At 28.3% G+C, this 21,968-nt stretch overlaps 1 protein-coding gene across 1 annotated transcript; it reads left to right on the forward strand.

The window, feature by feature from the left end:
* The first annotated feature begins 11,908 nt into the window (after positions 1–11,908).
* LOC107960417 (respiratory burst oxidase homolog protein D) lies at positions 11,909–16,396 on the forward strand. Its single transcript, XM_016896763.2, has 12 exons — positions 11,909–12,745; positions 12,829–12,988; positions 13,076–13,124; positions 13,263–13,376; positions 13,469–13,894; positions 14,015–14,401; positions 14,494–14,589; positions 14,711–14,826; positions 14,914–15,016; positions 15,115–15,176; positions 15,289–15,818; positions 15,914–16,396. Exons 1-12 carry the CDS (start codon positions 12,097–12,099, stop codon positions 16,021–16,023), a joined length of 2,802 nt encoding a protein of 933 aa, XP_016752252.2. The 5' UTR covers positions 11,909–12,096; the 3' UTR covers positions 16,024–16,396.
* The last annotated feature ends 5,572 nt before the right edge of the window (positions 16,397–21,968 follow it).

Genomic DNA, 21,968 nt, shown 5'->3' on the forward strand with positions numbered 1-21,968 from the left:
GCTTTAGCCCTACTTACGTGCACTGATGGAAAAACCCGTATGTTACTTAAAAGTATTTAATTCCATTATGTCAACATTTGTATGGATAATTAGATATAAAAGATATCCTCGCCAAGACTCTAAATATATAAAATAATTTATATGTGAAAGAAATTGTAGAAATTGAAATATCTATGTTTTATATATAGACACTCGGAATGAATATTTGGATAAACTAGAAAATTTTAGCTATGAATTTTTGTAGGTTAAATGCTCAAATTATGACCCAATTTTTTAGGGGTTGCTGTTAAATTTGTCAAAATGAAAATAAGAGCCAAACTTGATTCAAATTGTGACGCTCAGATTTTAAAATTGGATTGATGATTAAATGGATTAGATTATCATTTTTTAGTTTTATCAAATAAATTATTAAAAATTCATAAAAATTAAAAATTAAAATTAATTAAACTGATTCAACCGTTAATTTAATTACTAATTCAACTAATTTTTTAGTTCAGGTCAACCGATTCAATCTCTCTCTCTACATTGATTCCTAATCAATTTTTTATTCAATCTCTCTCTCTACATTGATTCCTAATCAATTTTTTATCCGATTGATCGATGCAGTCGAATTCTTAAAATAGTGTCTTTGTTAAATAAAAAAAATTTGTTTTCAAGAAATTCGTAGATTCATAGGCTAAAATGGAGGCTCAAAACAAGATATTTTTCTTAGCTTGGTTTTAATTTTGCCTGCATTTTGGTATTTGATGTGGGTTAAATATTTAAATTAGGTTCTAATTTTTTAGAGGTTGTTTATATAAGGGTTAAACTTTTCAAAATGATTATATAAATGTTAAATATTTTAAAATAATCAAATAATGACTAAATATTTTCGAAAGTGTTCAAATAATGGGTTTTTCAAATGTTGTATATCAAGTTTTAAATTATGTTTTTATGTTTTTTTTATTATTATGTAATATTTGATTTTGCTATCATGCATTCCATTCTAAATAAGTCAACATCCTCCTAATTTTTACTATAACTAGACCGTAACTAGACCGAAAGTGCATAAAATTCTTATTTGTGCACTTTTTTGAGCTTTATATGACTATTTTAAAATGTTTGATCTTTATGTAAATAACCTTTAAAAGGTTAAGTCCTGATTTGAACATTTAGCCATTCTATGTGTTGGTTATTTTTATTATTAACATACAAACACCAATTGACCGGGGACAAAGACAGGGGACCGGGGGGAGAGAATCTATAACAATCCAGTTTGTCTATCAAGATTTTGACTGAAAGTAATAATCAAATTAGGAAAGTTAAAAAGACATATTCCAAGTGCATGCATTATTTATTTATGCATATTTTATTTTACATTCTTTCACATGATTAATTATGAAGTTCATAAATCTAGCAAGATCAATTAATCATTATGAGTTATCAAATTAAAATAATTAATTTATCACGAGTTATTAAATTAAAGTAATCAATTTATAAATTTATAATGCTCCAAATTCATAGTAGAACATTTAATTAGGAAACTTAATAATTTATTGAACTGATATATTTAATGTAACACCCCTAACCCGAATCCGTCACCGGAATAGAGTTACAGAGTATTACCGGAGTTACCGATTCATTTATCAGATATTTCATTAATCCGATATATTTTCTTTTCCACGTTCAAGTCTCGTATTCAAGTCATCCGGATCTTTATAAAGAAATTTGATCGTCGTTTTCATTTATTTCATGTTATAATACATTCAACTAATGCTCTAAACAAAATTATCATTTTACCCTTAAACTTTTTATTAATGACGATTTCATCCTTAGGTTAAAATAAAATAAAATTATTGCAATTTAATCCTTATTTCCAGCCGTTATTCTCACACAAATTGATAACAACCTATGAATTCTATAAAATGTCAGAATTTTCCATAATTTCAACACTTTTCAATTTAATCCTTAAAACATGTTTTTCCCTGATCTTGAGCTAAATTAATAATTTCATTCAATTTTGTAATTTAAATAATAAAATAATCTATTTCATGCAAATTGGTCATTTCTAACATTTTTTTACAAAATTTCCCATAAAATTTTACTTTTATTCAATTTAGTCCATGAGCCTAAAACATACAAATTAGCCATGCTAGCTGAATATTCATACATATTTTCCTCCTCCTCCTCTCCATTCCACATCCTTAATTTATATAACATGCAACAAGTAACATTATCAATAATTTCACTATTTACTTATGTATATTCAAAACTGTCCATTGCGTCATAGTCACTAAATTATTTATATCTTAAACTACAAAACTTGAAATTAAGATCCGCTAATTTTCCCTGAAACTAGACTTACTTATCTTATTACCATAAAATTTTCAGAATTTTTGGTTTAGCCAATAAGTACAGTTTATTCTTTAAATTTACCCCTGTTCTGCTGTCTGACAGTTCCGACCCTTCTTCACTAAGAATTAATTATCTCATCGTACGAGATTCGGATGATGTTTCCACTTATTTCTATTGAAAATATACTCTTTAAGGATTTTAAACATATAAATTTAATCCATTAATTATTTTTCTCCAATTTTTTATGATTTTCCAAAGTTAGAATAGGGGAACCCAAAATTATTCTGACATTGTCTCACAAAACTTATTATATCTCATGATTTACAATTTCATTGCTTACACCGTTTCTTCTATAAGAAACTAGACTCAATAAGCTTTAATTTCATATTTTATTCATCCTCTAATTAGATTTATACAATTTTTGGATATTTTTCAAAGTTAGACTATTGCTGCTGTCCAAAACTGTTTTAGTGCAAAATGTTGATTTTTATTTTGCCCCAAATTTCACAGTTCATACAATTCAGTCCTTACTTAATTAACCCCTCAATTAAACTAATTTTCTCAATTAATACTTTTCCTAGACATTATAAGTTATTTCATAACTATTGAAATTCAGAATTTCCACATAAAACTCTAAGTTCAAACTCTTTTACAATTTAGGTCCCAAACATTCACTTTCTATTCAATTCTTTCAATAAAATCAGCATATAAACAATTTAAAGCTCTAATTATATATCAAATAATCATATACTTCCAGCACATATTCATAGAAACTTTCAATTTCTTTCATAGAATCAAGAACTAATGAATTCAACAAATGGACCTAGTTGTAAAAGTCACAAAAACACAAAAATTTCAAGAAATAATCAAGAATTGAACTTACTTGCAGTAAAAATATGAAAAACCAGCTTAAGGGAACTCTTCCATGGTGTTTTTTCTAATGAGAATGCAGAAAAATAAAGAGAAATCTAGATAATTCCACTTTAGTCCTAGCTTTATTAAGTAAATTTTACAAATTTCCAATTTTTCCCTTATTTTCTTGGTAATTTCATGCTCTTGCCGTCCAGCCCAAATAGACCTTGGGTCTATTTTCATTTTAAACTCTCTTTCTTTTATCATTTAAGCTATTTAATCATTTCCCACAATTTTACATTTGATACAATTTAGTCCTTTTTGTTCAATTAGCTATCAGTACTTTAAAATTTCTTGACGAAACTTTAATACTAACTTATTAACACTCCATAAATATTTATAAAAATATTTATGGCTCGATTTAAAATTCTCGAGGTCTCGATACCTCGTTTTCAATTCTAATTATTTTAATATATATATTTTGTACATTTCACTATTTCAAAATTTTTCCTAACTTCACATTTATCTTATACTCACTAAATTAATAATATTTCCTACTCATTTGTCGGATTTAGTGATCTCGAATCACTGTTCCGACACCACTGAAAATTAGGCTGTTACATTTAATTCCACTAATTGAATATTATTTTCATTTAATAAAATATGATTAATAAATTTTTTTCACATAAAATTTAAATATTTTATTGAAATAATATTTTAATTAATATCATTTTTATTTAATAAATTATAATTAATAGGTTTGTTTATATGAAATAGATATAATTTTACTTAAAATTTTAGAAAATATGTTTTTGTAGAGAATTAATTTAATAAAGAATTACTTTAAAAACTATGTATGTTGCTATTATAAGTGAAAAATTGTTATAAAAGGCTAAAATAAAATGTAAAAAATTAATTTTACTATAAACTTGATTGTTATAATTAAATGTTGTTATAGTGGGTAGCTAATATAGAGAGGATTAACTGTATATATTTTGTCTCCTAAACTTGGTTACTTATATTTAATCAGTACATTTTTTTATATGATTGATACCTAAACTTCAATTTAGTCACACTATGTTACTATTGTAGTAATATCATTAAAATATGCTAACATGACATTGATAATTAATAATATGATAACACATGACAACCCGACATGTGTCATTAAAAAAAGAAAATATCTAAAAATATTTAAATTTTATAAAAATAATTATTTTTTTTCACACTGGGAATCAACTAAGACAAATTATAAAATTTGTTCAAACTTCATTTTTTAATTAGTTATTTCATATATATATTTTTATTTTTTATAAGGCTTAAGGCATAAATTGGTATTGATTTGACACTTTTTTTTAATGTAGTACTTATGTAGTTTTTGTTAAATGTGATACTTGTATTTAAAAATAGTTATATATTTTGGTTCTTAAAGATAATACTGTTAACTTTTTAGTATTTAACTCGAGTTTTAGAGTTGATTTGATAAAAATAATAATTAGATAATAATATTAGCAATTAACTTTCATCTAACCAATCCTAAAACTCGAATTAAATTACATTCATTGAACTGTATTTGACAAATTAAACAAATTCACACTTAAAACACTAAATTTATTCTATTAAAAAATCATGAAAATTTTAAACTTAATAATATTAGCAACTAACTTTTATCAAATCTACTCTCAAACCTGAATTAAACATTATAAAATTAACATCATTACATTTGGTTATCAAAATATATAACTTTTGTTAAATACAAATATAAGATTAAACCAAAAAAAATAACATAGATAGTTCATTAGAAAACAAAATTGTCAAATTTGAGTACCAAATACTGTTTTATATTATTATTTTGAAATAAAAAATATATAAAATTAAAATAAATAATTTTTAAAAATTATAAATATTTGGAATGAATATAAACAAATAGTAAAAACCTTTGAAATTTTGATTAAGTTGTTCTGTCCCCAATTTGAAATTGTACGAATTTTTTCCTTGAAAAACTCAAAGGAGTGAGACCTGTAACTTTTAACCCTCTATTTAGGGAAAATACCATAACATGAAAAGATCACCCTTATATGGAATCCAATTAAATCAAAGTGTCTTTTTTCAAAAATAAAGTTTAAATATATCCATTTCTAAAAATTAAAATTTTAAACTGCCTTATGCAAGGAAAAAAAAAGAGTCTCCAGTAATATTGTTTATTTTACAATTTAACAAAGAGTTCATAATTATGTTTTTAATGATATTGTTTTTAAAGTTGAGTTCCGACATAAATATAATATATTTTATTGTTCCACTTAATATTTATTATTATAATTTTTAAATTTTAAATAAGTTAATGAATTACCAAAGAAATTAAATACCAACTTCAAGTCCCTTCTTTTCAATCCAAAAATTATTCATGAAAGACCATCTTGGGATCCGTTTGCTGGGGTCGTAACGCGTACAACGCGGCACACAAAAACAATCGATGAGCGTTTTGAAATTTCAGCGCAATGAAATGCGAGAAGTAACGGCAAAGTGCTTAGCCTGCGGCAGCGGCGTTGTTGACACGAACCCAACTAACGAAATAAATCAAATAAAGTTGACCAAAAAGATCAAATACTGGACGATTCCAAAACACTAATGACTTTTTGGATCAAGGCGTGGCCCAAGTCATCCCTCAACTCCCTTGTATTTACGCACGTGTATTTCTTTACCTTACTTTAAAATTTGCCTTTTTTTCTTTTTCTGTTCCATCTTTTCTCAGACGTTGCCACTTGTGTACATTCACACGAACAAGCATGCATTCCGTGTATTTGGTCGGATAGGGTTTATGTCTAAATGAGTTTGGGCGAAATGGAAAACTTTGAATTATGAGCAAATTAAAATCTAAACTTTGATATTATCGTGTCAGATTAATTTTATTTTTATATTAGACTATAGAGTACAATTTTAAAAATTAGAATATGTTTTAAGTCTTTATATTTTTTATAAATTTAAATATTTAATTTTACATTTTTTAAATTTAAAAATTTAAGTTTAATTGTTAAAATATTAAATTTATTAATGTAACATTTTGAATTAAAAAAATACTTACTCATACAAAAAATTATTACATTATAATGTACTTAAATTTAAAAAAAATAAACTATAATTTGTATCGCACAAGAAATGCTAATGTTTTGCTCGTGATGAATTCGCATGTCTTCAATTTATCTATATAATTTCAATCATGTTATAATTATTTATTAAATCAATTCCAGTGCTTTGAATTATTTATTCATTCTTAACTTGTTGGATAATTTCATGTTATTTATTCATGTTATAATTTCAAATACATTTTAAAATATATAAATGCACACATAATGGTAAAATTATTTATTCATGCTCAACTTGTTGGATATCCAGATAATAATTAGAGAAATAATATTAAGATAAGAAAAAAACGGTTCGAAATATTCCTTTCATCTTGACTCGAATGCTTTTTCTTGATGTTTAAAAACGTATAATGTGATTGTCATGTCCAAACAGGTAATTGTATTTCATTAAGAATACGATCGTGTACATAATATTCTTACCAAACCAGTCAAAGTTAATGTATTCTTCAACATTGACAATAATATTGATTTGAATCAAAATAAATATTTATTTGTTTTTATGTTTTTATAAGAGTTATAGTCTAAATAGAATAACTTTAATAAAAAGGTATTGTTTTCAAGTCTTGAAATTTAAGGTGAGGGATTTTAAAATTTCAGAAAACTTTAAAATGCATCTATTTTGTTTGGATAAATATTTTTAATAAAAATATGCTGTTGAAATTTCATAAATTTAAAATACAATTATAAAATAATATTATTAAAAATAAATATATGTAAAAATAAACACTATGAATATAGTTATATTGATAAAAATATATAAATATTTTAATAATATTAAATATAAAAACATATATTGTAATTAAATAAAAATATAATTATATTTTGAAGTTTATGTTTTTATTTTATAGTGGGATTATTTCTATTAAAATAAAAGAATTTTGAAAACTAATTTTTAAGTGGAATTATTTTATTTATTTTTAAGTGGAATTTAAATAGATAAATTGAGCTACTCAAAATTACTTTTTTAAGATCTTTTAAAAATTTTGAAATTTTTATCATTTTTATTCAAATAAGGAAATTCAGTTTTGGCATTTCAAAAATTTTGATAGAAATAAATTTTCTCCTTCAAATCTAGCTCTTACCTAAATACATTCTTAGGCTTCATTTGATGGAGAGGAAAGAAAATTGGAAGGATGAAAAATATAATTTTCTTTCTATAGGTGTGTTTGGTAGAAGAGATGAAAAAATGAAAGGGAATTTATTTTTCTATTTCTATTCATTACTTGGTAAAGGAGAAAAATAGAAGGAAATAAAATAAAACATATGAAAAATGCATAATTTTGAATTAATACGTACATCTCTCTCTTATTATTTCAATTTAGAATGATTAATTTTAAATGCATAAAGATGAAAAATAATCTCCTCTCTTATTTTCTTTCCTACCAACTACACTCAAAATTCATTTTCTTTTCACTTTTTCTTTTATTTCTCTCATCCCTTTTACTTTTCCACCTAGCCAAACATTGATTAAACACTCGTACGATTATTTTATTTTTGTAATATTTAAACATGGGGATAAAGATATTAAGAATTGAATCCCAATCCCAGGCCAACAATACAACTGCCATTAGGTTAAAGAAGTTATTAACTAGTTAAATTTTAGATTATCTTTACTTATTAAAATAATAAGGTTTTTCTTAGGAAGGCAATAAATAAACTAACCATATAATTTAGGAACACTTGCATGCTAACTCCAATAATTAAATGTTCTTGAAACATCAATGCAATTACCCCCCTAAAAAACCAACAACAATGCAGTAGTTGCTCAAATTAATTAATAGACCTCAAATTATATGTCAATATTTGTGGTTGTATTTATAAAGAAATGTTGACTTTTTAATTTTAATAAATAAAAAGTTAACAAATTCATCTGTCAAGGCATTTTAATATGCTTTGGTACCCATTAAGAACTTAGGGTAAAACAAAATGTCTGTATACCATGAATACTTTGGTACCCATTAACAAACTTGTTTATGTATTTTTTGGTGGTTGTCCATGGAATACTTTGCTTGCACCATTAGTCGTTAATCAGTCTTTTATTATTAATAATTATTATTTTTCACTTTTAACATAATCTAGAATGTTTAAAGAAATTGACATGATATATGTAATATTTTAGGTATAATGATATTTTTAACCTTTAATGTTTATCTTTTCTGTCAATTTGGTCATTATTGTTTTTAGTTAAATTTAATCTTTAACTTTTCAAAAAGAGTCAAATCGTTTCTTTTAATGGCCAAATGATAACTGAAATATTAATTTTTAACGTCGTTAGCATGATAATCCATATGCATATCATACTAACATAACATCATTTGTCTATTATGTCACACATCAACAAATAATTCAAAACATTATAACAATAAAAAAATTTAAAAATTTTAAATATAAAAATTCATAAAAAAAAAAGAACTAGTATGGAGTACACTTAGAGTATCATGCAAACCGTTGTGTTTAAAATTTAACATTTTATTTAATATTTTCATTAAAATAATATTATTTCGACTCTTTTTTAATAGGTTGATGGTTAAATTTATTTATGTTTAAAATGTTGATAGTCAAATTTAGCTCAAAAAATTAATAAGGATAAAATTGACAATAATATAAACATTAAGAGCTAAATTTAATATTATGCTAATATTTTATTATTTTGCATTTACAACTTTATATATGATTAATATAAAAACCAAGAAATATATCCAAATATATTAATTTGAATTAAAACAACTGAAAAATTATACATGTATGCATGCATGCATACATACACATACATATATATTTACATCTTTATTTTAAGTCATTAGATCTCATAAATTAATCAAAAATTAATTTAGTTAAAAAATTATTAAAATTTCTTTTTATATATAAAATCTATACAAACTTTACTATTTCAATCAAAGTGACACTTAATTTTATTATTTTAATAAAAAATTATTTAATTTTCATATAATATTTTAATAAATATATTTATTACATCACTCAACTTAGCATGATAATATATATAAATTAAAAAATATACATATTTCTTTGTTATATAAGCTGAATGGTTTGTCTAATTTTAACCAATTTATTATATAAGCTAAATAGTTTGTTTAATTTTGTTAGGTCGACTGTTTCTAGTTCATCCTTAAACCAATCTTAAACTCAGTTATAGTCAATAGTCTTTATTCTATACGAAAGAAGAGGAAAATTTGAAAATATGTTGTTTTCAAAACACCTAAGTATGTAATTTACTTTTTATGTTTTTTCTTTCTAATTCTCACTAACAATTTTTTTTGTTTTTTTAAGGATATGATAAAGTGGTTTAATGGTCGAATTGATGAATGTCAATTTTAAATTTAAATATAAATCATGTTATACCAAAATATAAATGTTACTTGTGAAAGACGGCAACCATTTAGTTTAAATCAATCATTGTGTCACTTTTAAAGTAAATGTCCCTCAACATAAATTCATATTCCTTAAAATTCAATCCATAACTATGTACCAGTGATTTAGCATAAAAAGGAAACCAAAATTCTTGAAGCTTTTCATCCAAGTTTAGTATTATTTTGAAAAGTGTTTTTTTGATAAATATTTTTGAAAAATTTAGTTTAAGATGTAAGTATTTAATATTATTGTAAAAAAGTACTTTTGAGAAATAAGATATCTATTTTAGACAGGATAGAAATGATATTATAAAGTAACAAATATATATTTAAATAATGTTTAAATTAATTAATATTATAATATTTTAACAAGCATATAAAAATAATTTACTATAACTTTGTTGTTAATATTTTAATATATAAAATATAAATTTTAAATAATTTTAAGCAATTAATATTTATAAAATTTATATTATATAAATTAAAAGATATTGTATATTACTATATTACATTATACAAATTACATTACAAAAAAAAAATCTGAGAATTTTAACTTTGAAAGAGAAAAAGAAAAAGAAAATGGAAGTACAGTGTGTTTTGGGAGAAAAAAAATAGAGAGATGAAAAAGTTAAAATCAGAAGTGTTTTTAGCTAAAAAAAAGTTAAAAATTTTAATTTTTTTCAGCTGAGCAAAAGTATTTTTAAAAATAAAAATTTTTAAACAAAAGTAATTTATTTAACACAGCCTTAAAATAAAAAGTGTTTTTAAAAAACACAACTAAATAAAACTGTAATGTGTGATAATGTTGGGTTTTTCACACAGGAAGAAAAATAGAACTAATTTATCCGGATAAAATATGAAGCTCTTGTTGAAGCCAGAACAACAAAGCAATAATTCTGGATAAAATATGAAATATGTTTGAGGTTCAAAGAAATGAGAGTTGCAAGCAAAGCAACCAAAAACAGAAGCAAAAAAGATGAGAAAACTAAGAGAACAAGAATTGGCTATTCTCATTACATTAATTCATCAAATGTATGATGTACATATATAAAACTACAACAATATTTTTAACTTGTAGAAGTGAACAAACATTAAATTCATCCTAATGATAACCTAAGACCTGTCTAAAACTGGAAAGTACTTGACTAACTTTATCCAGTCAAAAAAGTTTTCTGTCAAATCATATACAGGTTGTCTGTTGCAAAAACGTACTTCATCGGATAACATACGTACATTTATAGTTGTTATATTTTATCCAGGTAACATACATACTGCTATTTGTTGCCACCTTTAACAGATAAGGAAGGCAACCCCATGAAAGAAAATTTTACATTTTTTTCAAATTATTTGGGGGTGAATAAAGGAAAAATTGGTTCTAATAATTACCTTCAACCAAACCTACTCTTATTTTCGGGCTTTTCTTTCTTCGTGGTAGGTTGATGATATAAGGATGATTATTTGGATTTTTTTTATTGATTTAAACAACTTCAAATTGTAATAAAAAAATCTCAATACTTCATATTAAATAATCATCAAGCCTAAGCCAAATAATAAAGGAAGATGTATATAAATAATCGTATTAAACCAAATAGAAACTTCTTAATGTTTTTTTTTATCGTACTTAACTTTATGAGATATGCACAATTCATAGGTTTCCATTGCTTTATGCTTTTATTTAGAAACAAAAAGGAAAAGAAAAATCAAACAGACCAAAATATTATTATAAAGTAAAAACTAAAAACATGAAATAGAGGAAACCAAAACATTATTATAATTACTTTTTTTTTGAATAAAATTATAATCATTATTACTTTTACAATTGAATTAAGTTTTTTTTATATATATATTAATGGTTGAATTTAATTACTGAACTCAGTAATCCAAACATATCAGACTTTGGCTAACCTGCTGATTTTAATCAAACAAATGAAAAAGTGTACTTAAAGTGAAAATCAAGATTTGGGATTCTAAGTTATCCAAAAAGGAATTTGAGTTGTATATTCTAAATAACCCAAATAATACTTTTTGTTTTCATTTTAATCGATTTTGGAATAATTATAAATAATAAATAAATAAATTTGGGGTGTGAAACGGCGTTTGACTTTGACTGGCGCCAAGAACATGACTTCCTGTTGAGTTTCTCATTGCATTTGCGTATAAGAGTGTGTTTTTTTCCCTTGAGAGACTGTGTCTACTATTTATAAGGAACGAAGCTCTTTGCTCTCTTTCAAAAACCAAAACAAACTTTAGAAAAATCTTCCTTTTCATTTCATTTCTTTTCGGAATCTCCAAATCTTTTGATTGGTCAATTTAGTGCAAAAGGAACCAACTTTGAACCCTTTGTCTGTTAATCTGAAGTTGACAATTCCCACCCTTTGGTTCAATAACACCAGAAAAAAATGAAGAATGAAGATTGGAGAGGAGGGTACTCGGAGACCAATTCCGATACAGAACGCATAGCCAGCGAAAGGGCGACGTTTAGTGGACCATTAGGGGTAGGTGTTGGCATTGTTTCCAACAAAAGAGCTTCCAAAAAGAGTGCAACGTTCAATCTTCCACCCGAAATCACCATGTCCAAGGCTAACTCCGCGCGCACCGTCGCTAGTTTCGATTCTTCGGCCGTTGCAGCTGCAGGCGATGATGACTACGTCGAAATCACCCTTGATATCCTCGACGACTCCGTTGCGGTTCACAGCGTTCAAGGTGCCGATGGAGGCTACGAAGACCCTGAGTTGTCGTTGTTAGCTAAGCGAACTCTAGAGAACAAGTCGGCTTCTTTTCGTTCCTATCTGTTCAGGAACACGTCGGCTCGAATCAAGCAGTTTTCTCAGGAACTGAAACGTGCAGTTTCGAGACGATCTTCTAATGCAGGCAGGAGATTCGATAGAAACAAATCTGCTGCAGCTCATGCCTTGAAAGGACTCAAGTTCATCACTACAAAAACAGGGGCATCTGGAAATGGATGGTCCTCGGTCGAGAAACGATTCGATGATTTAACTGCCCCTACTAATGGCCTCCTTCACCGCTCCCAATTCGCCGAATGCATTGGTACGTATTTTCATGACCCAAATATCACTTAAGGACCATCAATTCTAAAGCTTTACAAAACTTTCTTCGTCTTTCAAACACAGGGATGAACCAGTCTAAAGAATTTGCCGGTGCGCTGTTTCAAGCACTAGCTCGGAGGCACAATGTAACTGGTGACTCCATCAATAAAATACAACTCAAACAGTTCTGGGACCAGATTTCTGACGAAAGCTTTGATTCTAGACTCCAAACGTTCTTTGACATGTAAAGCTAATTTTCTCCATTTTTTCAAAAACGAATTGAATTTTTACCACATGAATTTGTTCTTAAATGTAATTTGTAATTATGCAGGGTGGACAAAGATGCTGACGGAAGGATCACCGAAGCGGAAGTCAAGGAGGTAGGTGTCTACGTACTTGGTCATGCCGACCTCATTCAACTAACTAGAAATGACAATTTTTGTTCACATTAAGTTACTTTTTGAATATTTTGTCATTTTAAAAAGACAAATTCTAACTGTATGCACTTCATATTGTAGATTATCAGTCTCAGTGCTTCTGCAAACAGACTTTCAAACATTCAGAAACAGGCTGAAGAATATGCAGCTTTGATCATGGAAGAATTGGATCCAGATAATGCTGGATACATCATGGTAAAAATACCCTAAAGACAAATCTATCTTGCTTGCTTTTATCTTCTGCTATTTTTATTTCCTAATGGTTATTGGTTTTTGGCACTGAACAGATTCACAACCTGGAAACTCTCCTATTGCAAGCTCCGAACCAATCCGTGAGGGTAGGCGATAGCCGTATTCTGAGTCAAATGTTAAGCCAGAAACTGAAACCTACTCAAGAGAACAACCCATTAAAAAGGTGGTATCACAAGACTAAGTACTTTATAATTGATAACTGGCAAAGGATCTGGGTTATGATGCTGTGGCTTGGCATTATGGGAAGCTTGTTCGCTTATAAGTTCGTACAGTACCGGAACAAGGCCGTTTTCGATGTGATGGGCTACTGTGTTTGTGTTGCTAAAGGAAGTGCGGAGACTCTTAAATTCAACATGGCTTTGATTTTATTACCGGTGTGCCGAAACACCATCACTTGGCTTAGAAACAAGACTAAATTGGGCGCTGTTGTTCCTTTTGATGACAACTTGAATTTCCACAAGGTCAGTGATACTATTAATGCAAGTCTTTTAACTTTGTTGCCTTCTGGAATTGTGACAGTTCTATTTCAACTTTGAAATATGAAATCAAATCGTTCTTTTCTAATGTAATGTAACATTCAGGTTATTGCTGTTGGAATCAGCATTGGGGTAGCCCTACACGGAATTGCTCATTTAGCTTGTGATTTTCCAAGGCTTCTTCATGCCACTGAAGAAGAATATGAACCCATGGAACCTTTCTTTGGGGAAGAGCAACCTCCAAACTATTGGTGGTTTTTGAAGGGAGTTGAAGGTATAACAGGTATTATAATGGTGGTGCTAATGGCCATAGCTTTCACACTTGCCACTCCATGGTTCAGGCGCAACAAGCTCAATCTTCCCAAGTTCCTTAAGAAGCTCACTGGATTCAATGCATTTTGGTATTCCCATCACCTTTTTGTTATTGTCTACTCTCTCCTCATTGTTCATGGTATTTACCTGTACCTCACCAAGAAATGGTATCAGAAAACGGTATGCTTTGTCTTCTTTGTTCTTCTCATCATTTCGATTCCCTTCATTAGTACATTCATTGACAGTAGTCAATCTTTGTACCTTAATTACAGACATGGATGTATCTAGCAGTGCCAATCACACTTTATGCTTGCGAAAGGTTGATTCGAGCTTTCAGATCCAGTATCAAGGCGGTTAAAATTCTCAAGGTATAAAAGCCTATTCTATATGCTTCAAGTATCCAACATTTGCAGCCAATTGCACTGAAAGTGTCCACATTTCTTTTGAAACATACTGATATGCTGTTTTGTTTTCTTGACAATATGGAAGGTTGCTGTATACCCTGGAAACGTATTGTCACTGCACATGTCAAAGCCCCAAGGATTCAAATACAAAAGCGGGCAATTCATGTTTGTCAACTGCTCTGCAGTCTCCTCATTTGAGTGGTATGTACATTTCGATCCTTGTTCCATTCCTCACTTTGCTTCAAGTCTACCATTTAGTTTAACTGAGCGAACCATCGGCAAGTCCAGGCATCCATTCTCCATCACTTCAGCACCAGGAGATGACTACCTTAGCGTTCATATTCGAACTCTGGGTGATTGGACAAGGCAGCTCAAAACAGTTTTCTCTGAGGTTGGTTAATGTTCCTACTCTCCTATGACGTTAAAACTTGAATCTGGAATCAAATGCCTTATTGGTTTTTGCTCGTATTGGATTTGGTTATTAAACAGGTCTGTCAGCCTCCACCTGCTGGGAAAAGTGGATTGCTTAGGGCAGAAGGAACCAATACAAGGTAAGATTTCCTCATCCTCGTATTCAAGTCATTGAAGGAACCAACATTAATAACGTCAAACGTCTAATGTGTTAATACTGAATTGCTTTATGTTGCATTCACTGATCTACAGCTTCCCTAAGATTTTGATCGACGGTCCATACGGTGCTCCAGCGCAAGACTACAAGAAATATGACGTGGTCCTTCTAGTAGGGCTCGGAATCGGTGCCACCCCAATGATCAGCATCGTGAAGGACATCATCAACAACATGAAAATGGAAGAAATGGAAGAGGATTCGTTTCCAGGGTCAGGCTTGGAGAACGGGAACTACAACAAGAAGAACAACAAAGGGTTCAAAACAAGGAAAGCCTACTTCTATTGGGTAACAAGGGAACAAGGGTCGTTCGAGTGGTTCAAAGGGATAATGAACGAAGTAGCGGAGATGGACGAGCAGTGGGTGATCGAGCTCCACAACTACTGCACCAGCGTGTATGAGGAAGGAGACGCCAGGTCGGCTCTCATAACCATGCTTCAATCATTGCACCATGCCAAGAACGGTGTGGACGTGGTGTCGGGAACAAGGGTCAAATCCCACTTTGCCAAGCCGAATTGGCGTCAAGTCTACAAGAACATTGTTCTACATCATCAAGGCGCAAGAATTGGTCAGTTTTCGCTTTTCACCTAACCATCCTTTTTTCTAATCTATACCCATCTTTACTAAAACATTGTTTTCCCATGGATGAATTCAATGATGCAGGTGTTTTCTACTGTGGGGCACCCGCACTAACCAAAGAGCTAAGACAATTAGCTTTGGATTTCTCTCACAAGACAGGCACAAAGTTTGATTTTCACAAAGAGAACTTTTAACAAAATCCAGACTCGTGTTTTCTTTTATTTTTTCTAAGTTAAATGGTTTTTAAAGTTTTGTATATGATTTAATAAATTTAAGTGGATATAGCTTTCAGAAATATATATATATATATATATATATGAATATGGTATTTAGCTTCTTTTTTTTTTTGTATGTGAAATTCACGCATTCATAAAAATGGCCTTATTCTTGTTGAATATAGAAATTTTGGTTACACTTACATTTCTCTAGCACACTGAGAATTATTGTAACAATTGAACCGCCTCTATATATGTAATCGAAGTCATGTTTTTGGAGTGGGAAAGTACTTCATTGTTTGTCAACCACTTCGTTGTTAGAATTTTGATCATTACTACTACCTTTTCTCAATGGCTGCCACTTAAATCATACTATCAACTATTATTACGCAGTTTTCAACTATCCATCGATTCTCCAAACTTTAGAAAATATAAAAACCAGATTGAAATGCAAAGTCGCAGAGTCCCGTAACGTAAACGGCTAAAGTAAAAAAGTGGCTATTATGAGGATGTAATGATGTCTATGGCAATTGGCAATTGTTTTCGGCCACCTTTTGTGGTGCACAAATCTACTACAAATTGGATGTTGAACCGTTATATCAAGGTCAAGTTAATTAGTTGCGTGAGTCACTTTTGATTTTGTTTTGTTTTTTTTTTTTGACTAAAATGCCACCATATTATATTTTTAGATTAAAAAAAAGGATGCTTATGTGATAGACTAAAATTATATCATTTACATCATCTCGTTTATTTTTATAATAATTAAAGTTATATAAAAATATGGGTAAACTATGAAAAGAGTCACTTTTGCTTATTTTAAGTTACATTTTAGTCACTTATGTTTAAAATGTTACGTTTTATTCACTTATATTAACATGTTGTAATATTTTAGTCACTGAGCTATTAATTACCATTAACGATATAACGGTAAGCTAAAGTAACACGTTATATTTTCATTAAATTTTCATTTCAAAAAATTTTTTTGGTTAAATTATATATTTGGTCCTCATATTTTTTTCGTTTTGAGCAATTTAATTTTTTTCTTTTATGTTCTTTTAACTTTCTTTTTTTTTCCCTATATTTTTCATTCTCTTATGCTTCTCCCTTTTGTTTTTCTCCCTTCTCCATCTCTATTTTCCACGTAATTTAATTCAAAGAAATGAGATTTCAAACATGAGACATCTTCAAATTATGTCAAACAGTCAACTAAATGTTACTTGTTAATGTGTAGCTATAACACCCCTAACCCGTATCATCGCCAGACTAGGCTTACGAGGCGTTACCGGTCTTATCACAGTTCATACAGATAAACATCACATTTCACATCTCGAAATCCAATCTCATCAATGCTCGCAACTTAATCAAATATCGAGTCTTAGATCATAACATATACAGAACATATAAACAAACAACTATTCCATTAATCGATTATCAAACATATTATTATAAAGCTTTTGTACATTACAAATTAAGCATCTAACAAACCATATTTCACTACTAAAATTTTTCATTCATTTGTGCGGCATTGATAATATAAAAACATGACCCGAAATGCTTTAATTATCATTATACTACGATATTCAAACATTTAAATTAAACTATGTATGTTTCACTTTATATAGTAAGCACAAAAATAACCATATCAATCCATATCACATGGTTATATTATCATTAACTAATTTTATAACATAATTTTATTTACTTTAAAACTTTATTGAAATATGCGCAAGTCACTATAAAAATAAACAATGCAAAATTATCTATAATAACATTTCAAAATTCAAACACACTTAACAAATCCATTCCTTACTTATTCGGCTATCAAGGTTAAGCACATATATAGTACAAATTACGCCATTCAACTACAAGTTTAAATAATCCATTTTCTAATCATAACAAAGTTGATCATTTCACAACCAATGACTATGTAAGCATAATTTATTAACTAAACCTATTACTACCCGAATATAATCATGCATTTAATTCACTATTAACTAGTCATATAACCAATACAACATGTTTATAATACAATCATGAAATCAAACCAATTCATCCTAATTTATATGTACAAATGCCGAATCAAATCATGTTAATTACACATACTATGCATTATACCAAAATATAACACAAGACCAACTTGCTTCTTATCAATTCGGGTAGTAAAATTAATCACAATAATCATACAAATTTTATATACTTTGTAATAAGCCAAAACGTCACTTATAAAGCCAATATATATAAACATCATATTGAACATTTCTCATTACCGAAACATATGATCAAACACCACAACATATATGTCATATTTTAAGTTTATCAACATGACTAATTTATAGGTCATTCATATCAATACTCGACTAAAACATATAACCAAAACACCATTCAAACATGTCATGGAACATACTTACCAAAATATACTTATCCCATGTCAAATTACTAAACCATCAACTAACCTAATAATCAAGCCGAACCATATAGCCAAATACCACACATATATACACCATGAAATATACTTTAATAACAAGCCTATGCCATAACTGAATGCATATAAGCATTAATATCAAGATTAAGTCATTTTCGCATAGCTAAATATATACACATTCAAAATATACTAACACAAAGGCTAGCCTATACAAGCCATAAGTTCATAGTTTTAAACTTTTGTAATATCGAAATAACGATCGATAGTGTGACGAATTTCCTTGACGATCCCCGAGCTCGTAATCAACTCCCAAAATCTATAAAACAACAAACGAATACACACAATAAGCTAAAATAGCTTAGTAAGTCAAAAGCAAATAATTTATTTTTAATAACAACCTTAATTTAATTATAGTAGACCAAACCAAACGAACCTTAACCAAATGTACATATATCATTCTTGTAAGTTCAAACATATCTCATAAATATTAACATTCTAATATCAATGGCCAAATGTACATATACTCATAAACATGAATATTACTAACTTTTATATGTATATTTCATATATATATATCATAAGTACACACTTACCTTATTTTCCCAACCTTTAAACTTAGCACATACTTGACCTCTTGGCTTGATTTTACATTCGATCAATATTCGATATTGCCCGTTGAACCATTCGGAATTAATAAGGATACTCGGATAATAGAAAAGCTCGTACAACGCCAACGTCCCAGACGTGGTCTTACATGTAATCACATATCGATGTCACTGTCCCAGGCAGGGTCTTACACGTAAATCACAAATCGATGCCAACGTCCCAAACGTGGTCTTACACAAAATCACATATCGGAACCCTATGTCATGAAATATGTATCCTAACTATTCCTAAGGTTCATATGGGGCTTTCGGATGTCGTAACTCGATCAATTCAAGCTCGTAAATACTTCTCCCATACTTATACAAATTCGGCTTGAACATATATATACAAGTAATAATTCAATTCTGCACAAATAATATATATACAATCGAATTTAACAATATTTATTTACTTATAAACTTACCTCGGACAAAGATGAAAGAACCGGGACAACTATTCGACAACTTTAGATTTCCCTCGATCCAATTCTGATTTCCTCTTTTCTTGATCTAAATTAATAAAAATTTAAATTTTTTATTAACATATTCATTCAATTTAGTCCAAAAACATATAAATGGGCAAATTACACTTTTGCCCTGACATTTCACATTTTTTAGTCCCTATTTCACAAAACACAAAATATTCAAAATTTCACCACATTCATGTTAGGCCGAATTTACCTCTAGTCCATATAAGCCCATATGTTTCATTTATTTTACATTTTGACCCCTTAATTTTCAAAATTTACAATTTAGTCCTAAATAGACATTTTTATCAAAAATCACTTAATTAAACTTGGCAATCTAACAATATATATTTATTTTTCATCATCAAACACAAAAATCATCAAGCTATCAACAATATAAATTCATGAATACATCATCAAATTCAAAAATTCAAGCATGGGCTAGCTAGTACTCATAGCAAAGATCTCAAAAACGTAAAAATCATAAAAAACTAAGCTAAACACATAGCTTAATCAAGCTTGGACAAGGCCGAACCTAGCTTGTTCTTTTTCTTTTGAATTTTCGGCCAAAGATGAACTAAAATGCATGGCCATTTTATGTTTATTTTATTTAATTACATTATAATATGCTAATTACCATTTTAACCTTATAAATTTAATTAACAACCATATATTTCAAGCCCAAAACTGGCCATGCCATTAGTTAATGGCCAATTTGCCACGTAAGGACCCCATAATTAATTCCTCAAAGTAATTAAGCACTGTAACAGATAGAAAGCTACTTTTACATTTTATGAGATTAAGTCTTTTTTTTTTAAATCGAGCACACAAACGATAAAGTTTTCACACAAAATTTTCATACATATAATATATCATGTTGTAAACACAGAAAATAATATTAAAATATTTTTCTAACTCGGATTTGTGGTCCCAAAACTACTATTCCGATTAGGGTCTAAACCGGGTAGTTACAGTAGCATTTAACTATATGATGGATATAAAGGCTCAGTTACACAAAAATCATTTAAAAGAACTTTTGAAACTGCCATTGGAATATAGGGAATGGAAAATGGAACATAAAAGAAAAAAAAAGGAAAGTTAAAATAACATAAAAGAGATGGAGAAGGGAGGAAACAGAGGGAGACGCAGAAGAGAATCAAAAATAAAGAAAAAAAAGAAAAAAATTAAATTGCTCAAAATGAAAAAATATAGGGACCAATTGTATAATTTAACCTAAAATTTTTGTTTGAAATGATAATTTAACGTGCCACATGAGCTTATTATTACAGCGTTAATGACAATTAACGGCTCAGTGACTAAAATGTTACAACACGAAAACATAAGTGACTAAAACGTAACATTTCAAACTTAAATGATTAAAATGTAACCTGAGACAAACAAAAGTAACTATTTTAATAGTTTATCTTAAAAATATCAAAGAAAAACCATAATAATAATTTAGTTTATAAAAAAATAAAATTTCAACTTTATAATTTAAATCATACCTTTTTTAAGTTACGATCTAAATCATACTCCGTCATCTAAATTATCTCAACTGTTAGTTTAATTCTTTTAATTTAATTTTAATTTAAAACTGTTGTATGGTTTGTTAAAAGATTTAAAAAAAACAGTTTAAAAAAATAAAAGCCAATTTAAATAGTATTTTATAAATTAAGCCTATAAAAAATATGCTTTTCCTAATAAGATATTAAAAACTAATAAGAGATTTTTCGATCGGTAGAGGCTGTTAATTGTTATACATTGGAACTGAAATTGAAGGGTGAAGACAAGCCTATATGTAATGGCCTAAATTCAAGGTTATCGGAACAGTAGTTTCATAATCACAAATCCGATTTAAAGAGAAATTTATTTCAATATTTTTGCATGAAAATTGATATGATAGGAAAATCGTATGAAAATATTGATAGAAAAATTTTACCGATTTAGTGGTTAGTTAGAAAAAGAAATTATTGAAGAAATTAGGTAAAAACAAGATATCGGGACCTCTATCTTGTAAAACCTAGTCGAAAATAATTTTATAAATATTTATGAAATGTTATTAGTGTGGTATTAAAATTTCGTTAGGAAATTTTAATGTTTGGATAGTTAATTAAATAAAAAAGACTAAATTGTAATAGGTGTAAAGTTGCTAGAATGATTAAATAGCTTAAGAGTCTAATGAGAAAGGATTTAAAAGGAATTAGACCCAAAAGTTATTTGGGCTGGATGGCAAGGGTATGAAATCAGCAGAAAAATTGATAAATTAAAGGTAAAATTGGAATATTGCAAAATTAACTAAATAAAGCTAGGACTAAATAGGAAATATCTAGATTTCTCTTCATTTCTCTTCAATTCCAGCAGCTAAAAATGCCATAGGAGGGTTATATAAGC

The sequence above is a fragment of the Gossypium hirsutum genome, chromosome A05 (assembly GCF_007990345.1).
Source record: "Gossypium hirsutum isolate 1008001.06 chromosome A05, Gossypium_hirsutum_v2.1, whole genome shotgun sequence".
NCBI classification, from domain to species: domain Eukaryota; kingdom Viridiplantae; phylum Streptophyta; class Magnoliopsida; order Malvales; family Malvaceae; genus Gossypium; species Gossypium hirsutum.